Consider the following 24511-nt stretch of genomic DNA (forward strand, 5'->3'; position numbering starts at 1 on the left):
AACTATGGTATCTTCAAGTTAAACTTAGTTGTAAGATTTATAGAAAAAAATACCTGTGTACCACTAGTATGTGGACATTCAATAAATACCACAGGACAAACTGATGACTAAGAGCCACATACCCAAGAAGCCCAGTTTAAACAATTTACCATTGGAACAGATGACCTATAAGAGCAATTATCAAAAGGTCAAGTTTAACTGCATGTCTTTTCAAACAGAGATGCTGAAAAGGATATATACATTCTTTACAGGTTTTAAGTGATTAAAAACAACCCTCAAAAATGTAAACAATGCAGAGTAGGAACGCTGAAAATACAGTTTTACTGTTGAACAAGTGACAACACTTTCTTCAAATCCTTAAAACAATCCATTTTTAGGTGGCTCTACAGAAACCAAAATGAACTATATTCATAAAGATGATAATCTACCAGGGACACAAAGATCTTCCAAGCTAACTTTTTATGTTAACATATATTTACATGAAATATTCAATAACACTTTTTACAGCTTACTTAAATAGAAACATGCTTTTCTAATCCATAAATAACACTAAACATCATTCATTCAACCACATTTATTAAGTAGTTTTGATGTCTCATGCACTGTACCAGGGATAGAAAGATGAGTATGACATGGTCCTTGCTCTAGAAGTGCCCACAATGAGGCTGAAGAGACAACACATAACATTTCTTTTCTTATACAATGAGGCTATTTCTGTAAAAACAGGACTGAATTGCTCAATATCCTAATAGACTGTTCCCAAATTCTGACCCGATGGAGCAGAAGACCAAGGTGTTTAAAAGCCATAAGAAAATGATGTGCTTGTTTTTTTTTTTTTCATCCAGAGAAAGGAGTTTATGGGTAAGATTTCATCTATTAAATTTTTTTCTCAGTTAAAAAAAAATGACATGCATGTATATAGCAATTCCATTAGTAAACTGCTTAGTTCATGTAATCAAATCAATAATATAAGTATTTCATGGTAGTCCTCAAGCTTTATTACCTGAATAGGTCTGTGCATTACTCTGCTAATATACTTTAATCCTGAAAGACTGTCTGCCTGAGAATAGAACAAATGCTTTTTCCCTGGGATAAACCAATAATTTGTACAGTTTTTAAGTAGTGGTAATAGAGGTCATTTAAAAAATATTAAAATTATATTCAATATACAATTTCTCTTCAAGAAGGCAGGCAGATTTATAACACAATCTAAAGTTTCCTTAAAAATGATTAAAAAGTTTTATTGCCTAAGAGCAGCTAAGGAATCTGAAAGAGGTGAACCCCTTGAATATCTCACTTAGTGAAAAAGTTGGATACAGGACTATTGATGTTTTTGAGTATATGAGAGCACAGATTTTTCATCAAAGAAACAGCATGCTCATATACTTTTAATACTAATAGCTTCACACTGGCCTATTGACTTCCTAGATCTTCCAGGGCTGCAGCACCAGTTTGAAAGATCTCAAACTAGGCAGGGCTCTTTCGGGCTCAAGAGTCAATTACCAGGCTCCAGCAAATGCACATTTGTTCTCACACGTAGCCATTCTCACTCTACTACCAAGTCTTTTGTGGACCCACAGAGGTAGCTTAGGGGAAAGGCAGAAAGGAAGAACTACGTATTTAATTCCCCAACACAGAGAAACATGGAAGACATTAGTGAGGACAGAGTATGCTTCATGGCTTAGAGTAATTGCTTCTTGAAGACAGGAGCCTAGGAACTAGGTCCAAGGTAGCCCCAGCAGCACAAGAGAAAATGTCTATTCTGGAGCGGTTCCAAGCTTTGAAGCTTGTAGAGAAAGGTAACCAGGACTGCACAAAGCTCTGTGATCTGTCTTGTGATCTGCTGCAAGAGCCAGCTGGCTCAGTTTTGAGGTTCACCCCTAACTGTCTCAAGCTCATATGCTGCAGGTAGGAGATACTTCCTACAGCTCATTCTGAATGTCAAGGCTGCTGCTGCTTTATGCGGGTATGGGGGCATATTATCAAAGAGGCAACTCTTGGGTGGCAAGACATGTCTCATGATATTATAGAGTCTACTTCCGAGGTGTTCATTTACTGGGATCATCTAACAAAGATGTTCCCTTTTGCATTGGCAGTTTCTCTTATAGAATTTTATTAATTGTAATCAGACCTCAGTTGTCAAGAGTACAAAACAATGTGTGTGTTAGTTGCTCAGTCGTGTCTGACTCATTGCAACCCCATGGACTGTAGCCTGCCAGGCTCCTCTGTCCATGGGATTTCCCAGGCAAGAATACTGGAGTGGGTAGCCATTCCCTTCTCCAGGAGATCTTCCCAACCTGGGGATTGAACCCAGGTCTCCAGCATTGCAGGCGAATTCTTTAACATCTGAGCCACCAACATACCACTGAATTTTAAAAATACTTTTCCAACAAGACTAAAGACAAGAAATATAGACCAAGAAAATGCTCACCTTCCCACTGGGTCAAAGTCTGGTCTTCTTCAAATCTGAATTAATGATGCTTTTTTAGGAAGTTTTTTCTCAATTAATCCTACCCAATTCTGTTTTCCTTTACAGTATTTCAATACAGTATGTAGCCACACAAAAATGGTTTAACATGAATTTGCACTTGTTTCAGTTGTTCCACAAGCATCTGAAGTTTGTAGGTTCAGTCTGTAAAACTAGAATGTAATCATGGAGTATGTCTTTCATTTCTTCTGTTTCACCCCGGTCCCAGAGTTTGGATATGCTGAATAAAGAACTTAAAGTTGTTGGCTAAAATGCAATTTTAAGGAAACAGTTTTTATTTCATACCAAGTAAGGTTTTCAGTATTATATATTGTAACTCAGAGATTCTATCAGATGAGTCCAAATATTACCGTGCTGTAACCATCCAGAGGCCCAGGGTCACATTGGCAGCCAAAAGTAAACTGCCACCAAGCAAGATGAAAAATCCTATCAGATCTTTGACATCATTGTCTCCAATCACTGAGGTAAGAGTAGCATCTAGGAAAGAGTTTAAAATCCACTGTCCGTCCAAAGCAAAGCAGGGCACTGCATTAACAATTGCTAGCGCTCCCGAGAGGGAAATCAGGTACCTGGTTGCAATCAGTTAAGGAACCTACTGTGAAGTCTGCATGCAAAGCCATTTCTGGGAGTCAGAAGCGCACATTTTACGAGGAGTGGATTTGAGATTACAGGTGACTTCTCTCCTTTTTTAAAATCTCTGCCCACCAGTAAATGCTATTGCTTCTTAGATCTCTATTTAAAACAAATGATTTGTATTCTTTCAAAGTTAAAAAAACTTGACCAAAAAATGAAGGCCAACCACCTGTACACTAAGGCAGTCTGTAATGAATTCCTTGAAAGACTTTAATGATACAAGAGAAAGGAATATGGAAAGAATAAGAAATGGGGGAAAATTCCTCCTCAATCCTTACAAAGTATAGCTTAGATTTATAAATATTTTAGTCCCTTGAACTCTATTTTACTATCATCATAGTGTCATAGTGTAAACATCTCTGAGATAAAGCTGCAGTCTACAAGGTACAATTTTGACTGTGTCCTTTTTTCAGTAACTCATTTGTTAACTAATATTTGCTCATTTACTTTCTGTCTCTGATTTTTTGCAAATCATTAAGGAAAGAAATTAAAGTTTTTTTTTCAAAATTAAAATTTAAAAGTGACAAAAATAAAGAATCTTTATATTCAAATTCTATATAATAACCAATTAAAAATCCCTTTATATGCAAACATAATATGCTAAAGAACACATGAGATTCTGTGGAGTGCTATTTCAGTAGTGGAAATCAGTTTGATGCCCCTTATGCATTCCTCCATTTGGTCAGAGTCAACAAGCTCAGGAGGGGTGGAACACCGCCTCATTTAGTAGCTGAAGACTTCATCCTTTACAAACACACTCCAAGCTTTTAGACCTCTAAATTTCAACTCTCAATTTGCCTTCTAGGTTCTTTCCCTTCCACACCTTAACCTTTCTCTCTTCCCAATCAATTTCTCTTCTTTGACTTCTTCCTTCCTAGGTACAATCAGATCTTTCTCAACGTTAAAGTCCATTTTTTTTTTGTATTAGCAGTAGAGTGATACTTGTAAGGTCTGTTCAAGCTCTCTAGTCAAGGTAAAACTCATCAAGTTCCAAGTAGCACACTTTTAAAATATCTTTCACACCAGAAAGGATACTTGACAAATGTCTCCACAACCACAGGCAGATCTATGCTTAGAAACTTGAAACGTGGGATAAAACTGGTGATGCTCACTAAAAAAGAAAATTAAGAAATAATTAATAGTATTTATACAGATAAGCAACAGAATAAAGAATTTTACCATGTGGGTCAAGACTGGATTAGCCTATTAAACTGATTTGAGATAGCCCTACCCAAACACATGCAGACAGGCTCGATGGCCCAACTATAAAAGTAAATCAACAATTCTAGAACATCTAATAAAAAGAGTGGGATACAGAAATTGATGTCTCAATGTACATTTATATTGTGAGGTGAGACTAAAATAAAAACTGATTATATACCAACTATGACTACCAAATACAGAGAATGACTTTACACTAGAATTTATATCAAAACAGTTCTTATCTTTTCAAAGAGGTATAACCTTAAAATCATGTTCACTCCAACTATTATGTGACTTAATCTTTTTTGGTCTCAGTGTTTTCTTCATTGCTAAAAAAAGGATTAATACTAGGGGATTTTTATGATTTCCTTCACTTTGGGGATTCCATTATTCTGTTTTTCTTAAAACACTTAAAAACTGTTATAATTAAATAGAACTCATAGCACACATTTCTTGAAAATTACCTTGAAGAGGGTTATTTCTACATTTGTTGAGGATGTATATAATATCTGTACTCCAGAGACACCTAGTGTCAAAACAATAAATGAGAAGAATGACCCGAGTTGTACCTCAAGATATGACTACAGAGCAATGAGAGAGTCTTTTAAAGAGTAACATAAAACCCACATGTCCATCAATTGATGAATAAATACAGAAAAAGTAATATATCCATACAATGGAATATTACTTCACCATAAAAAAGGAATGATGCACCAACAAAAACTACAACATGGATGAACCTTGAAAACATTATGCTAAGTGGAAGAAGCCAATCACAAAATATTCTATTTATAGGAAATGTGTGGAAACAAGCAAATTTACAGAAACAGAAGTAGATTAAGTGGTTGCCAAGGGATGGGGTGGGTGGGTGTTGAGAAGTAGAATAGGTTCCTAATCGGTATAGGCTTTTTTTGGAGTGATGAAAAAATACTGGAACTAGATTGTGATGATGGTTCTACAACTCTGAATATATTAAAAACTACTGAATTGTATACTTTAAAAGGGTAAATTATATGATATGTGAATTATATTTCAGTAAAAGTTATTAAAAAGGTAACATATAAAAATCTTATACAACAAAATAAGTTAGACTGTATAATCTTGTTCATTTCAGTTGCTCAGTCGTGTCCGACTCTTTGCAACCCCATGGACTGCAGCACGCCAGGCTTCCCTGTCCATCACCAACTCCCGGAGCTTGCTCAAACTCATATGTCCATCAAGTTGGTGATGCCATCCAACCATCTCATCCTCTGTCATCCCCTTCTCCTCCTGCCTTCAATCTTTCCCAGCATCAGGGTCTTTTCAAATGAGTCAGTTCTTTGCATCAGGTGGCCATAGTACTGGAGCTTTAGCTTCAGCATCAGTCCTTCCAATGAATATTCTGGACTGATTTCCCTTAGGATGGACTGGTTGGATCTCCTTGCAGTCCAGTTCAGTTCAGTTCAGTCACTCAGTCTTGAACGACTCTTTGCGACCCCAGGAACCACAGCATGTCAGGCCTCCCTGTCCATCACCAATTCCCGGAGTCTACACAAACCCATGTCCATCAAGTCGATGATGTCATCCAACCATCTCATCCTCTGTCGTCCCCTTCTCCTCCTGCCCTGAATCTTTCCCAGCATCAGGGTCTTTTCAAATGAGTCAGCTCTTTGCATCAGGTGGCCAAAGTATTGGAGTTTCAGCTTCAACATCAGTCCTTCCAATGAACATCCAGGACTGACCTTTAGGATGGACTGGCTGGATCTCCTTGCAGTCCAAGGGACTCTCCAGAGTCTTCTCCAACACCACAGTTCAAAAGCATCAATTCTTCTGCGTTCAGCTTTCTTTATAGTCCAACTCTCACATCCATACATGACCACTAGAAAAACCATAGCCTTGACTAGAGGACCTTTTTTGGCAAAGTAATGTCTCTGCTTTTTAATATGCTGTCTAGGTTGGTCATAACTTTCCTTCCAAGAAGGAAGTGTCTTTTAATTTCATGGCTGCAATCACCATCTGCAGTGATTTTGGAGCCCAGAAAAATAAAGTCAGCCACTGTTTCCACTGTTTCCCCATCTATTTGCCATAAAGTGATGGGACCAGATGCCATGATCTTAGTTTTCTGAATGTTGAGCTTTAAGCCAACTTTTTCACTCTCCTCTTTCACTTTCATCAAGAGGCTTTTTAGTTCCTCTTCACTTTCTGCCGTAAGGGTGGTGTCATCTGCACATCTGAGGTTATTGATATTTCTCCCGGCAATCTTGATTCCAGCTTGTGCTTCCTCCAGCCCAGCGTTTCTCATGATGTACTCTGCATACAAGTTAAATCAGCAGGGTGACAATATACAGCCTTGATGTACTCCTTTCCCAATTTGGAACCAGTCTGTTGTTCCATGTCCAGTTCTAACTGTTGCTTCCTGACCTGCAAACAGGTTTCTCAAGAGGCAGGTCAGGTGATCTGGTATTCCCATCTCTTTCAGAATTTTCCACAGTTTATTGTGATCCACACAGTCGAAGGCTTTGGCGTAGTCAATAAAGCAGAAATAGATGTCTTTCTGGAACTCTCTTGCCTTTTCGATGATCCAGTGGATGTTGGCAATTTGATCTCTGGTTCCTCTGCCTTTTCTAAAACCAGCTTGAACATTTGGAAGTTCACGGTTCACACATTGCTGAAGCCTGCCGTGGAGAATTTTGAGCATTACTTTACTAGCGTGTGAGGTGAGTGCAATTGTACGGTAGTTTGAACATCCTTTGGCATTGCCTTTCTTTGGGATTGGAATGAAAACTGAGCTTTTCCAGTCCTGTGGCCACTACTGAGTTTTCCAAACTTGCTGGTGTATTGAGTGCAGCACTTTCACAGCATCATCTTTCAGGATTTGAAATAGGTCAACTGGTATTCCACACTTGCAGTCCAAGGGACTCTCAAGAGTCTTCTCCAACACCACAGTTCAAAAGCATCAATTCTTTGACGCTCAGCTTTCTTTATAGTCCAAGTCTCACATGCATACATGACTACTGGAAAAACCATAGCCTTGACTATACGGAGCTTTGTTGGCAAAGTGATGTCTCTGCTATGCTATCTAGGCTGGTCATAGCTTTTCTTCCAAGGAGCAAGCGTCTTTTAATTTCATGGCTGCAGTCACTATCTGCAGTGATTTTTGGAGCCCCCCAAAATAGTCTGTCACTGTTTCCATTGTTCCTCCTTCTATTTGCCATAAAGTGATGGGACCGAATGCCATGATCTTCATTTTTGGAATGTTGCATTTTAAGCCAGCTATTTCACTCTCCTCTTTCACTTTCATCAAGAGGCTCTTCAGTTCCTCTTCCCTTTCTGCCATAAGGGTGGTGTCATCTGCATATCCGAGGTTATTGATATTTCTCCCTGCAATCCTGATTCCAGCTTGTGCTTCATCCAGCCCAGCATTTTGCATGATGTACTCTGCATAGAAGTTAAACAAGCAAGATGACAATATACAGCCTTGACATACTCCTTTCCCAATTTGGAACCAGTCTGTTTTTCCATGCCTGGTTTTAACTGTTGCTTCTTGATCTGCATACAGATTTCTCAGGAAGCAGGTCAGGTGGTCTGGTATTACTATCTCTTGAAGAATTTTCCACAGTTTGTTGTGATCCACACAGTCAAAGGCTTTGGCGTAGTCAATGAAGCAGATGTTTTTCTGGAACTCTCTTGCTTTTTCTATTATCCAACAGATGTTGGCAATTTGGTCTCTGGTTCCTCTGCCTTTTCTAAAACCAGCTTGAACATCTGGAAGTTCTTGGTTCATGTACTGTTGAAGCCTGGCTTGGAGAATTTTGAACATTACTTTGCTAGCATGTGAGATGAGTGCAAATGTGCAGTAGTTTGAACATTGTTTGGCATTGCCTTTCTTTGGGATTGGAATGAAAACTGAGCTTTTCCAGTCCTGTGGCCACTACTGAGTTTTCCAAACTTGCTGGTGTATTGAGTGCAGCACTTTCACAGCATCATCTTTCAGGATTTGAAATAGGTCAACTGGTATTCCACACTTGCAGTCCAAGGGACTCTCAAGAGTCTTCTCCAACACCACAGTTCAAAAGCATCAATTCTTTGACGCTCAGCTTTCTTTATAGTCCAAGTCTCACATGCATACATGACTACTGGAAAAACCATAGCCTTGACTATACGGAGCTTTGTTGGCAAAGTGATGTCTCTGCTATGCTATCTAGGCTGGTCATAGCTTTTCTTCCAAGGAGCAAGCGTCTTTTAATTTCATGGCTGCAGTCACTATCTGCAGTGATTTTTGGAGCCCCCCAAAATAGTCTGTCACTGTTTCCATTGTTCCTCCTTCTATTTGCCATAAAGTGATGGGACCGAATGCCATGATCTTCATTTTTGGAATGTTGCATTTTAAGCCAGCTATTTCACTCTCCTCTTTCACTTTCATCAAGAGGCTCTTCAGTTCCTCTTCCCTTTCTGCCATAAGGGTGGTGTCATCTGCATATCTGAGGTTATTGATATTTCTCCCTGCAATCCTGATTCCAGCTTGTGCTTCATCCAGCCCAGCATTTTGCATGATGTACTCTGCATAGAAGTTAAACAAGCAAGATGACAATATACAGCCTTGACATACTCCTTTCCCAATTTGGAACCAGTCTGTTTTTCCATGCCTGGTTTTAACTGTTGCTTCTTGATCTGCATACAGATTTCTCAGGAAGCAGGTCAGGTGGTCTGGTATTACTATCTCTTGAAGAATTTTCCACAGTTTGTTGTGATCCACACAGTCAAAGGCTTTGGCGTAGTCAATGAAGCAGATGTTTTTCTGGAACTCTCTTGCTTTTTCTATTATCCAACAGATGTTGGCAATTTGGTCTCTGGTTCCTCTGCCTTTTCTAAAACCAGCTTGAACATCTGGAAGTTCTTGGTTCATGTACTGTTGAAGCCTGGCTTGGAGAATTTTGAACATTACTTTGCTAGCATGTGAGATGAGTGCAAATGTGCAGTAGTTTGAACATCCTTTGGCATTACCTTTCTTTGGGATTGGAATGAAAACTGACCTCTTCCAGTCCTGTGTCCACTGCTGAGTTTTCCAAACTTGCTGGTGTATTGAGTGCAGCACTTTCACAGCATCATCCTTTAGGATTTGAAATAGCTCAGCTGGAATTCCATCACCGCCACTTGTCTTTGCACTCCAGGATGTCTGGCTCTTGATGAGTGATCACAGCATCGTGGTTATCTGGGTCATTAAGATCTTTGTGGCATAGTTCTTCTGTATGATCTTGAGCCATATGGAAAAGCTATATATTTAATCCAATCATGTTGCCACTGTTAAAACAATTACGCTGGTCTGATTCTGAAATTATATTCATATAAAATTCATGCGTTATTCACAAATTACTTTATCATCATTATCACTATATTACTGGCATTCTCTGGCATATGCTACTTTTGCTACTGATTTGGGAGCTTGAAGAAATTTAATAAATGCTTAGAGAATATCTGAGAGTTAATCTATATGACTTGGACATAAATGGTAGTGAAGAAAAAATATATCTTTCTCCATAAGTAGACATGGGGTTTAGCTCCATCTTGCTTTATAAATTCAGATTATTTTCCTACTGCTTAAATTTCATTTAATGCTTAAGAAAAAGTTAACAAGATTTTGAAAAATGATCAAACAAATAAAATTAATGCAAGGTGGTGTGTACTGAGTTTCTACCAGTGAGAATATAGGCCATCATAGCGATGTCTGAGGGTCTACCACAATAAAACTCACCTGTGTAGTGAAGGTGCAGCGGATGTCCTACATATAACATATCAATTTGAGGTGGGTGTTTCACTTTTATTAAGCGCGTATGAGTTTCCAAAGAAGGTATTATACAGAAACTTGAACTTGAGCTTTTTTTACAGTCTTTATTGGTTCTACAAACTTGGGTGGCTTCAACTGCTTTCCGGGCAGGTAGACATGTATGCTAGGGACAGAACATCAATTAGTCAATACTAAAAATGATTCATTAACAAGCAAAACACCAAGTTAAATTCTTTCAATATCTTTCATGTCACCAAACATATTAGGAATGAAGTTCAATAAAGGAAATGCCATTCATGTATCTCTACTATAAATTAGATTCAATTATTCTACTCTGGCCAAACAAGATATTATTATTATAAACATTTTAAAGATTCTCAGATGAAATATGACATGTGAAATATAGAGATCTTAATAAAATGGTATAAACCAAAAGGGCAATGCTTTCAAGGATTGTATTTTAGTTCTACATGATTATATAATTATATCAGGCAATCAAGACTGTTTCAGGGACAACTTACCAAACGCTTATTAAAATTATTTCTATAGGAAAAGCAAACATCTGTAAGGCTGTGATTGTTACAGCATTCAGTCGAACCATCTAGCCGTTTGTATGCTTAAAGAGAAATGGTTTATTAAAATCTGTTATTAAAAGAAGTACACAATGCACAGAAGTACATTTGTAATAAGAATTTTGCTTTCAAGACAAAAAGAATTAAGCAAAATGCATATGAACTCAGAAACAACTGTATAACTGACAGTTCAGATTGTTGGCTACTTGCTGCTGAGTTTGATTTTACATTACAAAAAGAGATACATCCAATTTGAATGAAGAAGCAACAATGACCATAGGTTAGTTGTCTTCTCATAAACTTACCTACTCATGAAGCTGGAGTTTCAGGGTCTCAGTAGGCTTTGCAGTAACTCCAGCTGGTCAAGCACAAATACTTAATGAGCTACTTTTAGATGACCTAATGCTGTGGATCCAGTATCACTATGGAACTCCTGCACTGTGGTGTTAGCAGAGTGAGCGAGAGGATGCCTAAGAGACTCTTATCCTGAAGGACATCTCTATCATATCAAATATCTATTTCACCTCCAGGCTTATCTTCAGGTTTTCCCCACAGAACCAGGGCAGTCCAATTTGACCACACAGATGTGCACATATTCGCGTGCATACTAGTAACCCAGTTATTCTTGGAAGGCAATGGAAAAAGGGCAACTATTCCCATTAATCATTTATTTTTTCAAGTTCTTTGGTAGACTGCTTCACTGTATCTAGGGGAGAATAAAGAAGTTAAAATCACTCATACAGCTGGGACAGAATTTTTTTCCTATCCATTTATTTTGGAAGGTTTCCTGCATTCAGCACATCAAACTTATAGAGCAAAACTGATGTGTGGCAAGGACCAAATAAGGGCTCCCCAGGTGGCTCAGTGGTAAAGAATCTGCCTGCAATGCAGGAGACGTGGGTTCGATCCCTGGGTGGGGATGATCCCCTGGAGAAGAAAATGGCAACCCACTTCAGTATTCTTGCCTGGAGAATCCCATGGACAGAGGAGCCTGGTGTCCTACAGTCCATGGGGTCACAAAGAGTCAGACATGACATAGCAACTAAACAACCATGAGGACCAATTAAATTTAGAATTTTATATACATATGACCATACTCAGATATGCTGAAGAAAGAGAGTAATGTTATCCCTGATTTCCAATACTACAAAAAGCTTTCCTATTAACAATAGTGTCTTTAGGAGTACTAGCATGAAAATGGTTGTTGATATGCAATCTGACTTTACAAGGATTCTTATTTCAGGCAAAGATTTTTTGTTTTTAAATCTTTCTTTTCTAGATTATTTGATTAGATTGGATCTCCTTAAACACGAATTGTTGCCAACACAAAGAGCAAAACACAGGTGAAGTAAACTAATAGATGCACCAATTCCTCCTCTGCAATGGCTGGCTCTATGGGTGGTTTTGCTTTGTTTTCTTACCATAACTGAATGGGTATTTAAATTCTGGGTGATGAGTAATATTTAAAATAACGATGAGCATCTAATGGCACAAACTCCTGCCTATAATCACTCATCAGCCCTAATGGTAAACTCTAAGGTAAAAAGGTGTTTAGAATTAAAAAAAGAAATCAATCCAGGCAAAAGACCTCAGTATGCTCTCTAATCAGTTGCCAAATCATACCAATATTTACCTCATTATTTTTCTCTTTATCTATTCCCACTAAAGGGTAGACTTCAATTCTTTCTCACTTGACCCATTTGAAGAGAATCTTAATGCATCTATTTTCCCACCTACTTCATATGTAAACTTGTCCTAGACACCAAATGCTTCAGATTAACCTTCCAATGTAAAACTCTGAGAATGTAGCTCTTCTATTTAATAATTTAAATTTTCAAAGACCCTGCATTGCTTCCAAATAAAGTCTAAACTTCATAGCCTAAAACAAAGATTTCTACTTTTTTTTAATCACCTTATCTCATACTCTTCTCTTGCTGAACCAAATCATTAGCAGTTCCCTGATCTGTGGTGCCAAGACTGATTTACAACAGTCTCTTGAAATTAAACTCACTGTTGAGGACCAGCAACAGTGCTGCTACTGCTAAGAGTTGCTGCTATGAAAACTGTCCTCATCTTTTCAGTCAAGACCAACTACCATCAACTCTCACAACTCCCAATATCTCTCATCATTCCTTATATTTAACCTTGTACTATAATGTGGATATGGTCTATTTCTTTGATTAGACTGTAAGGTCTACGAAGGAAAGGTTTCTCAGCATTTTATTTAAGGTGGATAGCTCAACATGCATTGAATACATAGATGATGTTCTATGCTACTTGCCATTATATATCAGTAATGATTTTTAAAAATTTACCTCTGATGCTTGATACTTAGCTTTTCATGGAGGAGTGTAAGCAATAGAGAATTGAAAGTCAATTGATATCACTGTTGATATGGCATGTCTAATAAAAAGCTTAAAGGGGCCAAGCAAGTATCAAATATATGAAGTGGAGAGTATATGGAAAAAATTGGAAATGGTGGGGACTGTGATGAATTAGGGAACATATACCCTGTTCTAAGTAGGGTAAGCAGCCAGGCCACTTGACTTGGGATTCAGAGTCAAGAGATGATCCATTTTATTTCAAGAGAGATACAAAGTCTCGACTCTCATGGGAAATTTTTTTCTTTTTTTGGCTGGGATTCAAGGCACGTGGGGTCTTAGTTCCCTGACCAGGGATTGAACCCATGCCCCCTGCAGTGGTAGTGTGGACAAAGTTTCAACTCTCCTGGGAAATTTTTTCTTTTTTGGCTGGGATTCAAGGCACATGGGGTCTTAGTTCCCTGACCAGGGATTGAACCCATGCCCCCTGCAGTGGTAGTGTGGACAAAGTTTCAACTCTCCTGGGAAATTTTTTTCTTTTTTGGCTGGGATTCAAGGCACGTGGGGTCTTAGTTCCCTGACCAGGGATTGAACCCATGCCCCCTGCAGTGGTAGGGTGGACAAAGTTTCAACTCTCCTGGGAAATTTTTTTCTTTTTTGGCTGGGATTCAAGGCATGTGGGGTCTTAGTTCCCTGACCAGGGATTGAACCCATGCCCCCTGCAGTGGTAGGGTGGACAAAGTTTCAACTCTCCTGGGAAATTTTTTTCTTTTTTGGCTGGGATTCAAGGCACGTGGGGTCTTAGTTCCCTGACCAGGGATTGAACCCATGCCCCCTGCAGTGGTAGTGTGGACAAAGTTTCAACTCTCCTGGGAAATTTTTTTCTTTTTTGGCTGGGATTCAAGGCATGTGGGGTCTTAGTTCCCTGACCAGGGATTGAACCCATGCCCCCTGCAGTGGTAGTGTGGACAAAGTTTCAACTCTCCTGGGAAATTTTTTTCTTTTTTGGCTGGGATTCAAGGCACGTGGGGTCTTAGTTCCCTGACCAGGGATTGAACCCATGCCCCCTGCAGTGGTAGTGTGGACAAAGTTTCAACTCTCCTGGGAAATTTTTTTCTTTTTTGGCTGGGATTCAAGGCACGTGGGGTCTTAGTTCCCTGACCAGGGATTGAACCCATGCCCCCTGCAGTGGTAGTGTGGACAAAGTTTCAACTCTCCTGGGAAATTTTTTTCTTTTTTGGTTGGGATTCAAGGCACGTGGGGTCTTAGTTCCCTGACCAGGGATTGAACCCATGCCCCCTGCAGTGGTAGTGTGGACAAAGTTTCAACTCTCCTGGGAAATTTTTTTCTTTTTTGGCTGGGATTCAAGGCACGTGGGGTCTTAGTTCCCTGACCAGGGATTGAACCCATGCCCCCTGCAGTGGTAGTGTGGACAAAGTTTCAACTCTCCTGGGAAATTTTTTTCTTTTTTGGTTGGGATTCAAGGCACGTGGGGTCTTAGTTCCCTGACCAGGGATTGAACCCATGCCCCCTGCAGTGGTAGTGTGGACAAAGTTTCAACTCTCCTGGGAAATTTTTTTCTTTTTTGGCTGGGATTCAAGGCATGTGGGGTCTTAGTTCCCTGACCAGGGATTGAACCCATGCCCCCTGCAGTGGTAGTGTGGAGTCTTAACCACTGGGCTGCCAGGGAAGTCAAATCATACACATTTACCAAGACTGGATTTGGCCTCTATGGTATCACTAATATGTGACCTCTGGGTTATGGCTTCTTCTTATAGTGATTAATCCAATCAAAACAGAAATCAATGGCTGTGGTTGCCCTGACAAGATGAAGTACCTCCTGACATATGGAATTTTCCATTTAAAGAGTTTAATATTTTGTTGTCATGTGAGAAGTAAACTGTGACATTTCTGTTTATCAATTTAAAAAATATATGTTTAAAAATATACTTTATTTTACAATCTTTTCTACTGGGTCACATTAAAGGACAAGTGACTTCATTTCTGTGATTCAATTCTTAACCTATAAGACAGGGATGCCAAAGGTAATTTTCACATTGCTATACTGCTATCAACATAAGGGGCTTCCCAGATGGCTTAGTGGTAAAGAATCTGCTTGCCAAGCAGGAGACATGGGTTCGATCCCTGGGCTGGGAAGATCCCCTGGAGAAGAAAATGGCAACCCATTCCAGTATTCTTGTCAGGGAACTCCCATGGACAGAAGAGCCTGGCAGGTTATACTCCATGGGGTCACAAAGAGTCGGACACCACTGAGTATGGACACACACATCAACATGAAAGACTGATCCAATTCTACATTGGAAGGCACATTCAAGACTGCAGTGGGGGGACTTCCTTGGTGGTCCAGTGGTTAAGATTCCATGCTTCCACTGCAGGCGGCTCAGGTTCGATCCCTGATTGGGGAGCTAAGATTCCATAAGCCGTGGAGCCAAAAAAAAAAAAAAAAAAGAATGCAATGGGAAGTCCCAGAAGTTTTCTTGGCTTCAATTTAACTCTAGGAGATTAGAATTGTCCTTTAAATCTCCCCAGATGGGGAAACAACTAGGAAAATTAAGACCAGATTAGTTTCATAATTCCACTACAGGGAGAACCTGTATATTTTGAATGTACCCTAAGATACTTGTAGATATAGTCTAGTCGTCAAAGGATGGTCTAAACCAGACGTTATTTTAGAATAAGGTTGGAAGGAAGAAACTTTTCCAGTCTATAGTTCACAGTCTTTACTACTTTCTACATCACTAAAATGAACTGAACATTTTTTTTACCCTAGTTTAATAAATATTTAACTGTAACTAGAGTTCCAATATAGGCAGGCAAACCTATTTATTCTTAGTTCTATAGTAGAATTTATACCAGCACCACCTAGTAAAAAACAGTTTAAAAAATTATAAACACACACACACACTCTCTCTCTCTTTTCAATGGATAAGAGCAAAGAAACCTTGACCCTACTTTGATACTCACAATGGGAGAACATACACTTTTTCTCTGAACATGAGAGATTTGGGCATAAAAATATCAATCTAAGTACTCAAACTGTATGGAAAAGATTTCCAGAGTTTTCCTTACATCATCTTAAACCAGGTCAGGAATGGTCTTTTCTCACTTCAGTTAAAGATGCATAAGACGGGACAACACTCCTTTTGCCAGGCAGTTACAGGTATATACCCGCACCTCCTCTGAACAGGAATATAGGTTATTCAAAGGGGCTGCAGGAGTCTGGGCTCATAGATTAATTTTAGGTAGTAGTTGCCTTTAGTATTCAATCTCATGCTTTTTAAAAACGCAGCTCAAATGCTGGACTTAGTAGCCTTTCTTACTCAAGACAACACTTACAAAAAAGAAAAAAGGAACTTAGCTTTAGGCATATATGAACAGTGCCCCCTCAAACTAAAGAAAGAGAATGCAAGCTACTTGTTACAACATAGTTCAAAGGGACTTCCCTGGTGGTCCAGTGGTTAAGACTCTGTGCAGAGTTAAGACCCTCTGCAGAGGGTGCAGGTACAATTCCTGCTTGGGGAACTAACATGCCATGCTGTGAGACCAAAAATATGTCCCCCAGAAGAACCAAACTAGTTCTTGTCTGTAACTTTTAGTGCCATTCAAATGGAACTAATGGCATATGGATACACGGCAATCCTAAATTAAGCAGAGGTTTGAATATGAATAGGGGAAAAATTTGTTCTGTTCTGACTCAGAATGAAACAAGAGATGTATTCGAGGTACAAAGGTCTCCAAGCCCTCACCCAGTGTCCTTTCTGGGGCTTCCTGGAAAGGCTATTCAATCCCCAAGGAGTGTATGGGACAAGCTCATTAGGCTTACTCCATGCACCAAGGGCAGAGGTGAAAAAAAAACAGCCTTGGCTCTGTTGATGCCGCTCCTAGGTTAGCAGGTTAATAAAAAAGGAAAGCATCGACAGAGGAAAAACAGAAGGTCCCAATAATTTCATAAAATGAATGGTCATTTCATGTAGATTAACCACATCTTTAAAAATTTGCCAGAAATCCACCTGTTAACATTTAAAGGAGAACATTTAGTATGCTTAATATCTTAGGGAATAGCTTTAAAAATCTAATAATACACCTAGGAAAGTCAGGGTATGAAATAAGACCAGAAATGGTTGGCTGGGACAGCTTATGGGCCCTTTCAGGGTCAGATCTTTTCAAAGTGGCTTTACTGTTTTGAAATGGTATAAATTCTTAAAATTTTAATTGTGCATACCTAATTTTATTCTAAATTGAGTATCAATTACTTTTGGATTATAGGTTACGTTACATTACCATATATGGCTATATCTATGCTCTCAATTATAATGTACGGTAACAAATGAACTTAGATACATGTAAAACAATATCAATCTGTAGCTTTCTTAAATGTCCATAGCTCCAGTGGTCAAGCCTGTCACTTAAATTAATCTAGTATATTATAAGTTATATTTACAGTCATTAAGATTTCTACAATCTGGCTAAGTATAGGCACTCCATTAAAAAATGATTAAATGAAGGTACAGGTTTATCAGCTACAGTCACAATATAAAATCAACAAGTATCCTAATACAGTCACTTCTAAGGAGATGAAATATATTATTATTTTTGGATTGATTGTTTTTATTAGTGTGGGAGTGTGGTAAGAGTAATACCTGCTTTGGGTTTTCAAGTAAATACCTCCAAAATGTAGCATAGGATCCATAATAGTGAAATACTCAAAAAGTTAATAAGGAAAGAATTCTGGAGTATTTCAAGAAAAATTTCACTTCCAACTGTCTGCCAGGAAAAAGACTAACTATCAACATTGAAACACAGATATCCTAAATAAAATGATTCTATTGGAGAGAAAATTTATTTGATAACAATGTCATTTTGGCTTTGGTAATTCAATACTAGTTATACCAAATTTAGACAAACTTGAGGAAAACGATAAAGGACTTAAGTATGAAATAATGGATTCTTCTCTTACAGAAGAAGATACTGTGGATTACATACCCATTTGAAAAGATGCAATACATGGAAAAAACATGAGATGCAATTTGAAGTACTGAGTGCTACCTACGTATTTTTGCCCTTGTCAAAAATGGATGCTGAATCTAATCAAGTCTCTAGACCTAACTACCACCTATAGGAAATGTGGGGGATACTTGAACATGTTAATGATAAATCTGACAAAACAAATGACTCAGTTTCTTTAACAAATGATATTTTTAAAAAAGTGTAAGAGGGAACTGTTACAACCTAAAAGACATACTATCCAACTGAAACCAACTGTGAAAAAGAAAAAAAAAAAACAGGGAAGAGTGAATACCAATTAGATATTAGGAATTACTGTTAATTTTGTTAGGTGTGATAACAGTACTGTGGTCATGTCTAAAAGGTCATCATCTATTAAAGATATGCTGAGGTTTATGAATGAAATCACAGGATATCTGGAATGTGCTTTCAAATATTTCCTTTAAAGGTGGACAGGGTGGATGAAAAAATTGGCAAAGTGTTGATAACTGCTGAAGCTGGGAGAAGGATGCATGAAGTTTCATTTATATTACTCTGCCTCTTTCTTTTTGGCCGCACTGCATGACATGCAGGTTCTTAGTTTCCCCAATAGGGATTGAATCCACATCCTCGGCAGTGAAAGTATAAGCCCTAACCACTGGACCTCCAGGGAATTCCTTATACTACTTTCTTGACATTTATTTATGTGTGAAAAGCTTTTGCAATAAAAAAAAGCTCTTAAAAATGGGTTAGAGGGACTTCTTTGGTGTTTCAGTGGCTAAGACTCCAAGCTCCCAATGAAGGGGTCCCGAGTTCAATCTCTGGTGGGGAAACTAGACCCCACATGCTGCAACTGAGTTTGCACGCGGCAACTAAAGATACTGTGTGCCACAACTAAGACCCAGTGAGCCAAACAAATAAAAACTAATCTTAAATAATAGGTTATACTTGGAAGATTACATATAAAAAAAATTGAAACCAGTTCTTACTACTTTGCCACTTTGCACATGGTACTTTAATAAAATTATTTTTAATAATTAATCATATTTCTTAACCCCAGTAGATATGTAAAACTACCCAGGCATTTCTTGATTTAAAAATGTAGTCTGTGAGTATAATTTGCACTTCCCAACACTTTCAATAATTTGAATCCCCAGGGTTTTGTATTAAGAGTTGGGAGACTGATTTTCCAGAGATGGAAGAGCTAAAAATACAGTTGGCAGCTTCTGAAAGTAAACTTGCTTCACCCTGTTGCCTACTACACAGAACAACAGATCTGACTTCAGGAAGTATTTTTGGACATCAAGATGATTTTCTCTGGACACCTGCCACACGAAAAAACCCTATCCCAAATAGCTTTGGACATGCCACCATCCACATAGCATAAGGGTATTTAATTACTGGAATTCAGTTAATTGGTTATGTTTGAGCTTGAATGCTGTCTAAACACAAGTGTTACCTAAATGCTGAAAGAATTAGATCCTAGAGTCCTGAAAATCAAAGAGGAAATTCATTAGAAGTTCAACAACAAAATATAATAGACAAAACATACATATTATTATCTAAATTACCAAGAAGGATGTTTACTCGTTTAGGCCTACTACTTTACTGATTTGTTTTAAGGAAGTTAGAACAAAATAAATCTATATACATGATATAAGAATTAACGAATGGCAAGGACTGCTGCTTATAGTCCTAAATTATATCATACTGAGAAAATATACATACCTCTAACTGGGAAGCTTAACTGCTGCAAAGTTGATGCACTTATACAGTAACCAATTTGGGGCTCATAGGTGATGGTATCCAGACATTCATTCCAGTCTTGTACATTGGTAACAGGACAATCCTGTAGATGGGTGACAAGGTCTCCCACAAAAAGGCCTCTGGGTCCAATTGCAGGTGAGTCCTTGGTAAGAGGGCAGAACCAAATCAGAAAATGTGTGAAGACAAGCTATGATTAATCTGAGCAAATAATAAAGACACTGAATTAAGTAGAAAGTTTCGAATAATGCAAAAATAATCCAGCTTTGAATTCATTATGTATAGTCCTAGAAAAATAACAAAATAAAACCCAACAATTATACTTTTCATATTTCACTAAGATTTTGAATTTTTTGCAACTGAAAAAACAAACAAACCTCACTCACCAACAGTTAAGATTAAAATGACAGTTTTTCCCAAGCTGCTAATTAAAATTTTTTGTGAAAGTGGTTACCAGAATGCCTTCATTTTCCTATATCACCAAGGGAGAAAATGACAAGACAAGTCCTTATCTAAACACAGTCCCAAATATGCAGACAGTATTGTCAGCACAGTGAGTGTATCACGATGTGAGTCAGTTGCTCACAAAGGTAATTTTTCTCTTCCCAAAATGTGAAGAGAAGACTTGATACCATCACAGTAGTCTAAGGGAGTGAAAGACAGAGTTGAAGACATTAATAACTTAAAACTCCCATGAAATGTCCTGGCTGGCTAGCTTAGGTTTCATCTTTCTTACTTCTTGGGAGTAAAGACACTTGACTCAAAAGCACAATTATAAAACAAACAGTAAAGGTAAATGATGCATTTTATCAACAAATTACAGGTAGAAAATCTTGATATCATTCTTGTAACTCAGAACAGAAACAATTTTTAGTATTTTAAAAGAGCCAGTGTGTTTCACAAAACTATTTCTTCCATTTGAAAGGATTACAGTAATTTCTTTAGGAAAAACTAAACATTCTGTACATGAGAGGAATTTGAATAAAAGCTCCTGACATAAAATGCTACTTCACAAAATCTGGTGGAATACCCTAGACAATCTTATCATTTACCTCAGCAACTTCAGTGATAAGCACCCCAACTCCAGTGTAGTAAAACGGCAAGAGAATTACAGGAAGGAGAATAAGAGCTAAAATACCCAGGAGTGCAAGGATGAAATTATGCCAGATACCTGAAAAGAGGGAACAAAAAGAGTAAGTTCAACCAGGGGAAGGGTAGTTGCATTTCATCACACCTAGGCATTCTGATATATTAGGAAAGTCACTAGAAGAAGCTGTGAGGCAGATAGGTCGATTTATTAGTACAGAAGACATGTTAAGTTACAGGCTTCTTTCATTTCAAATAATGAAATCTAAAATGACTATGTTAATACAACACTAGGAAGACCACATGCTAATATGATTTAACACTATTAGAGTCTACATTCTCTCTCAATATATATACATTTATTATATACATAAATGGGTGTGTATGTGTATATAGTAAATAGAGTATCTTCTACTTACCATAGCTTTATTTTTCAGAAAATGTTATGTATTCATTTAAACATACTTGTGATCTTTGAAAGGAACTTCAGAGCTACCAAATAAAAGTTATGATTCTTGCTGAACTGGGGTATGTATCTTACATCAAGACTATAAACTATCTCCTCCATAGTTAGGTGAATTGAGTGTTGTGCTGGAGCCTGCTCCTACCAGGTTGCCACAGCTGACTGGGCCTCTTTAACCAATTCCTCCGCCAGGAACCTCAAGTTGGTGCCTTCAAATTGGCCATAGTGGGAGTATTTATACCACAGACATGAGCAAATGCTGGTTTATCAGAGCTCTCCACCCTTTCCTCCAGGGCTATATGCTAAACATTCACTAGCATACCACCAGATAATAGCCCCTCCCATACAAATCCTTCCTCTCTAGTACAGTTTTTCTTATGGGGCAGGGTGGAGGAAATACCAGCTCTCTGAGCAATGTGTTTCTTAGGTGTGCAGGTCTTGCCCCTTACAACACAGGATATATATCATATATATGTCACCGAGACAACCAACCAATGTCCCCCACCCCACACATTCCAAACATCCCTAGGAGGCTGACAGAACCAGTGTCCTGTAATGATAGAAATGTAACTTAAAGACATCGCCCAGATCTAAGGGGACTGTGGCCATATGACTGTACTTCAGCAAAAGGATGTGAACAGAGGTGACGGGGACTGTCTTACTGGCTGGAATGTAGCTATAATGGAGCTAAACTTGAGTCTACGACATAGAAGCTGCATGCTGGAAATGGTAAAGCTAAGACAGAAAGCACTTCAGTCCTCCAGATCATAGAATTACCATTATCAGCACTGACCTACTTACATTTCTAATGTTTTATGAGTGTTTAAGTCACTGTTATTTTTAGGTATTACAGCAGCCAGATTTCTAGCTAACAATATATATTTCATGTACCATGACATTGCAAGATGTTCCTCTAGTCCAAGACATAACTGGGTAAACAATCCTGTTTTATACACAGAAAGATCTTTTAAAAACACCAACAGTATCAAGCTATTTATCTGAAACTGTATTTTGCTTTTTCATTTATATACTTTTGACTTTTCCCTTATCTGCACATTCATATCTAACCTATTCCTTATATCCACTACAGAGTAATCTATTTTTTAAAAAACATATTGACTTATTAATAAGGTTCCCTACTAATGATCACTTAGGCTGTCTTAACTTTTTCATAGTGTTGCAACAGCTTTGCTCATGATGTTATGCATCTGATTAAGATCACATCTCTGAGGGTATGGACAATTACACAAAAATGGAATTGTTGGGTCAAAAATATATGAATTAAAGTTAACCTCCAAGTCTGCATTATATTCTTATAATTGTCATGTTTCCCCACCCTCTAAACAACACTGGATGCTATCATAATTTTATTTTTTGCTGAAGTGATTTTAATCTATAGACGAACGACTCTTTATTTATTTATTTTTTTAAAATATGGAACGCTTCACGAATTTGCATATCATCCTTGTGCAGGGGATGAATGACTCTTTAAATGATACTCAGAATACATTACAAACTTGGTTTTAAATTAGATTTGAGTCTAGAACAGGACTCACTCACAATGATTCCAGAACACAATGTGGAAGTACAACAGTTAGGTGATCATTTCTTAATTGTTCAAGGGGATAAAGATCTTCAAATATGGATGGAAATTAATCTCTAAGAGTTATTCTCCTTTATAGACTACAATATTACTGTCGGTTTCATATACTTTTACTTTATAAAGAACTCCTACAGGAAGAAATTTCTGGAGGTTTTCCCAGATATATACGGCTACATTTTCTGTTGTGCTTACAATGTCTGCAAAATACGGCACATCCAGATCCAGATTCTTATGATCAAGGGGCTTCATAATCGCCTCCTCCATATACTCCTTGAGGTCAGTAAAATTCATAACCATTCCTGTAACAGGTTCAATCTCTCCATGTACTGTCACCACAACTTTATATTGTGCCCATGGCCATTTGGGTTGTTGCACTTCCCAAATAATTTCAAGTTTTCTTCCTGACTAAGAGATTAGATGCGGAGGCAGTGGGTCGCGCTGAAGCAGAGGAGGCGGGACACTCGCGCCCGCCGGCGAGTGCCCGACCCTGCCCGGTTCATGGCTCTACAAGCCTACGGCCCGGCCGGCGTTCTCACTCCTCCGCCTATCGCCAGCCTGGGCGCTATCATAATTTTAGACTGCCATCTGTCAGGTGAAGAGTAAAATCTTTGTCTTGATTTCTATTTCTTTAAATATGAATGAGTTTGTACATTTTTCATGGTTATTAAATGGTTATATTTTTGTCTGAGAATTGCTTACTTTTATCCATTGTCAGATTGCATTTTTTGAATTTTTTAAAAACTAATTTATATGTATTATTATTTGTAATACATACATTGAGGAATTTGGTCTTCTATATGAGGTATTTTGATCATTTCCTCCAGTTTGTTTGGCTATATAGTTTTGCTTATGCATATATTTTAAATTTTGGTGTGGTCAAATGGCTCCTTTGTATTAAATTTTTCCCAGTTCAAGACTGTAGAAGATCTGTGTTCTCTTGTATTGCTTTCATAGCATCATTTAAAAAACAAAGTTAAGACCAAAAAAAAAAAAAAAAAAACCCCTCTGATTCTTTGACCCACTGGAATTTACTCTAGTGAAACTAATTTAGGAATAACAGCTATTCCACCCCTCCCACCACCCCACACCCTGTTGCTAGTCCCACAACAATTTCACAAAATCCATCCCCACTGATTAGATTGGCTACCACTACCATGTGCTATATTCAGCTTTCTCCTCAACTACTCACAATGGTACAGTCCAACAGAACTGCCTAAATGTTGTACCCTACCTCTTCTTTATCAGGATGACCCCACCATACAACCCTGGCTCTTCTCATCCAAGCAACACTCAGAGGGGCACACAGAAGCACTGATTCTTTGACCCTCTGGGGAGCCTCCTATCTCTTATCAGAGATGCAGCTGGTACCAGACCACCCTGCTAGATTTCAGACTGGCCAGTGATGGCTAAATTGCAATGTGGGTACCTTTATTTCCTTTATTTAAACAACCTCTTGTTCATTAATGATTTGCTTTTCAGTGCACCAAATGAATTTTTGTTACCGTTTTTACTTTCTCTGGAGCAAGGTTTCTCAACAGTGGCACTACTGGCACTTTGGGCCAGATAATTCTCTGTTGTGGGGGAATGACCTGTGCATTGTAAAATGTTTA

At 38.2% G+C, this 24511-nt stretch overlaps 1 protein-coding gene and 1 pseudogene across 3 annotated transcripts in view; both read right to left on the bottom strand.

Moving 5' to 3' along the window:
- Positions 1–2740: 2740 nt before the first annotated feature.
- Positions 2741–24511, bottom strand: part of MBTPS2 (membrane bound transcription factor peptidase, site 2) — a 46461-nt gene continuing 24690 nt past the window's right edge. For 2 of the 3 annotated variants that reach the window (XM_043895692.1, XM_043895694.1), the window contains 6 exons: positions 20802–20920; positions 19714–19894; positions 10610–10704; positions 10056–10251; positions 4157–4232; positions 2741–3057 (listed from right to left, as the gene is read on the bottom strand). In XM_043895692.1, coding sequence (XP_043751627.1) covers positions 2835–3057; positions 4157–4232; positions 10056–10251; positions 10610–10704; positions 19714–19894; positions 20802–20920 — 890 coding nt within the window. In that variant the 3' untranslated portion in view covers positions 2741–2834. Of the gene's footprint in view, positions 3058–4156; positions 4233–9438; positions 9633–10055; positions 10252–10609; positions 10705–19713; positions 19895–20801; positions 20921–24511 lie in introns of those variants that run through there. The other variant, XM_043895695.1, reaches the window with a different exon arrangement.
- Positions 22345–24464, bottom strand: LOC122689342 (annotated as a pseudogene).

The sequence above is a fragment of the Cervus elaphus genome, chromosome X (genome assembly GCF_910594005.1).
Source record: "Cervus elaphus chromosome X, mCerEla1.1, whole genome shotgun sequence".
In the NCBI taxonomy this organism is placed as follows: Eukaryota; Metazoa; Chordata; class Mammalia; order Artiodactyla; family Cervidae; genus Cervus; species Cervus elaphus.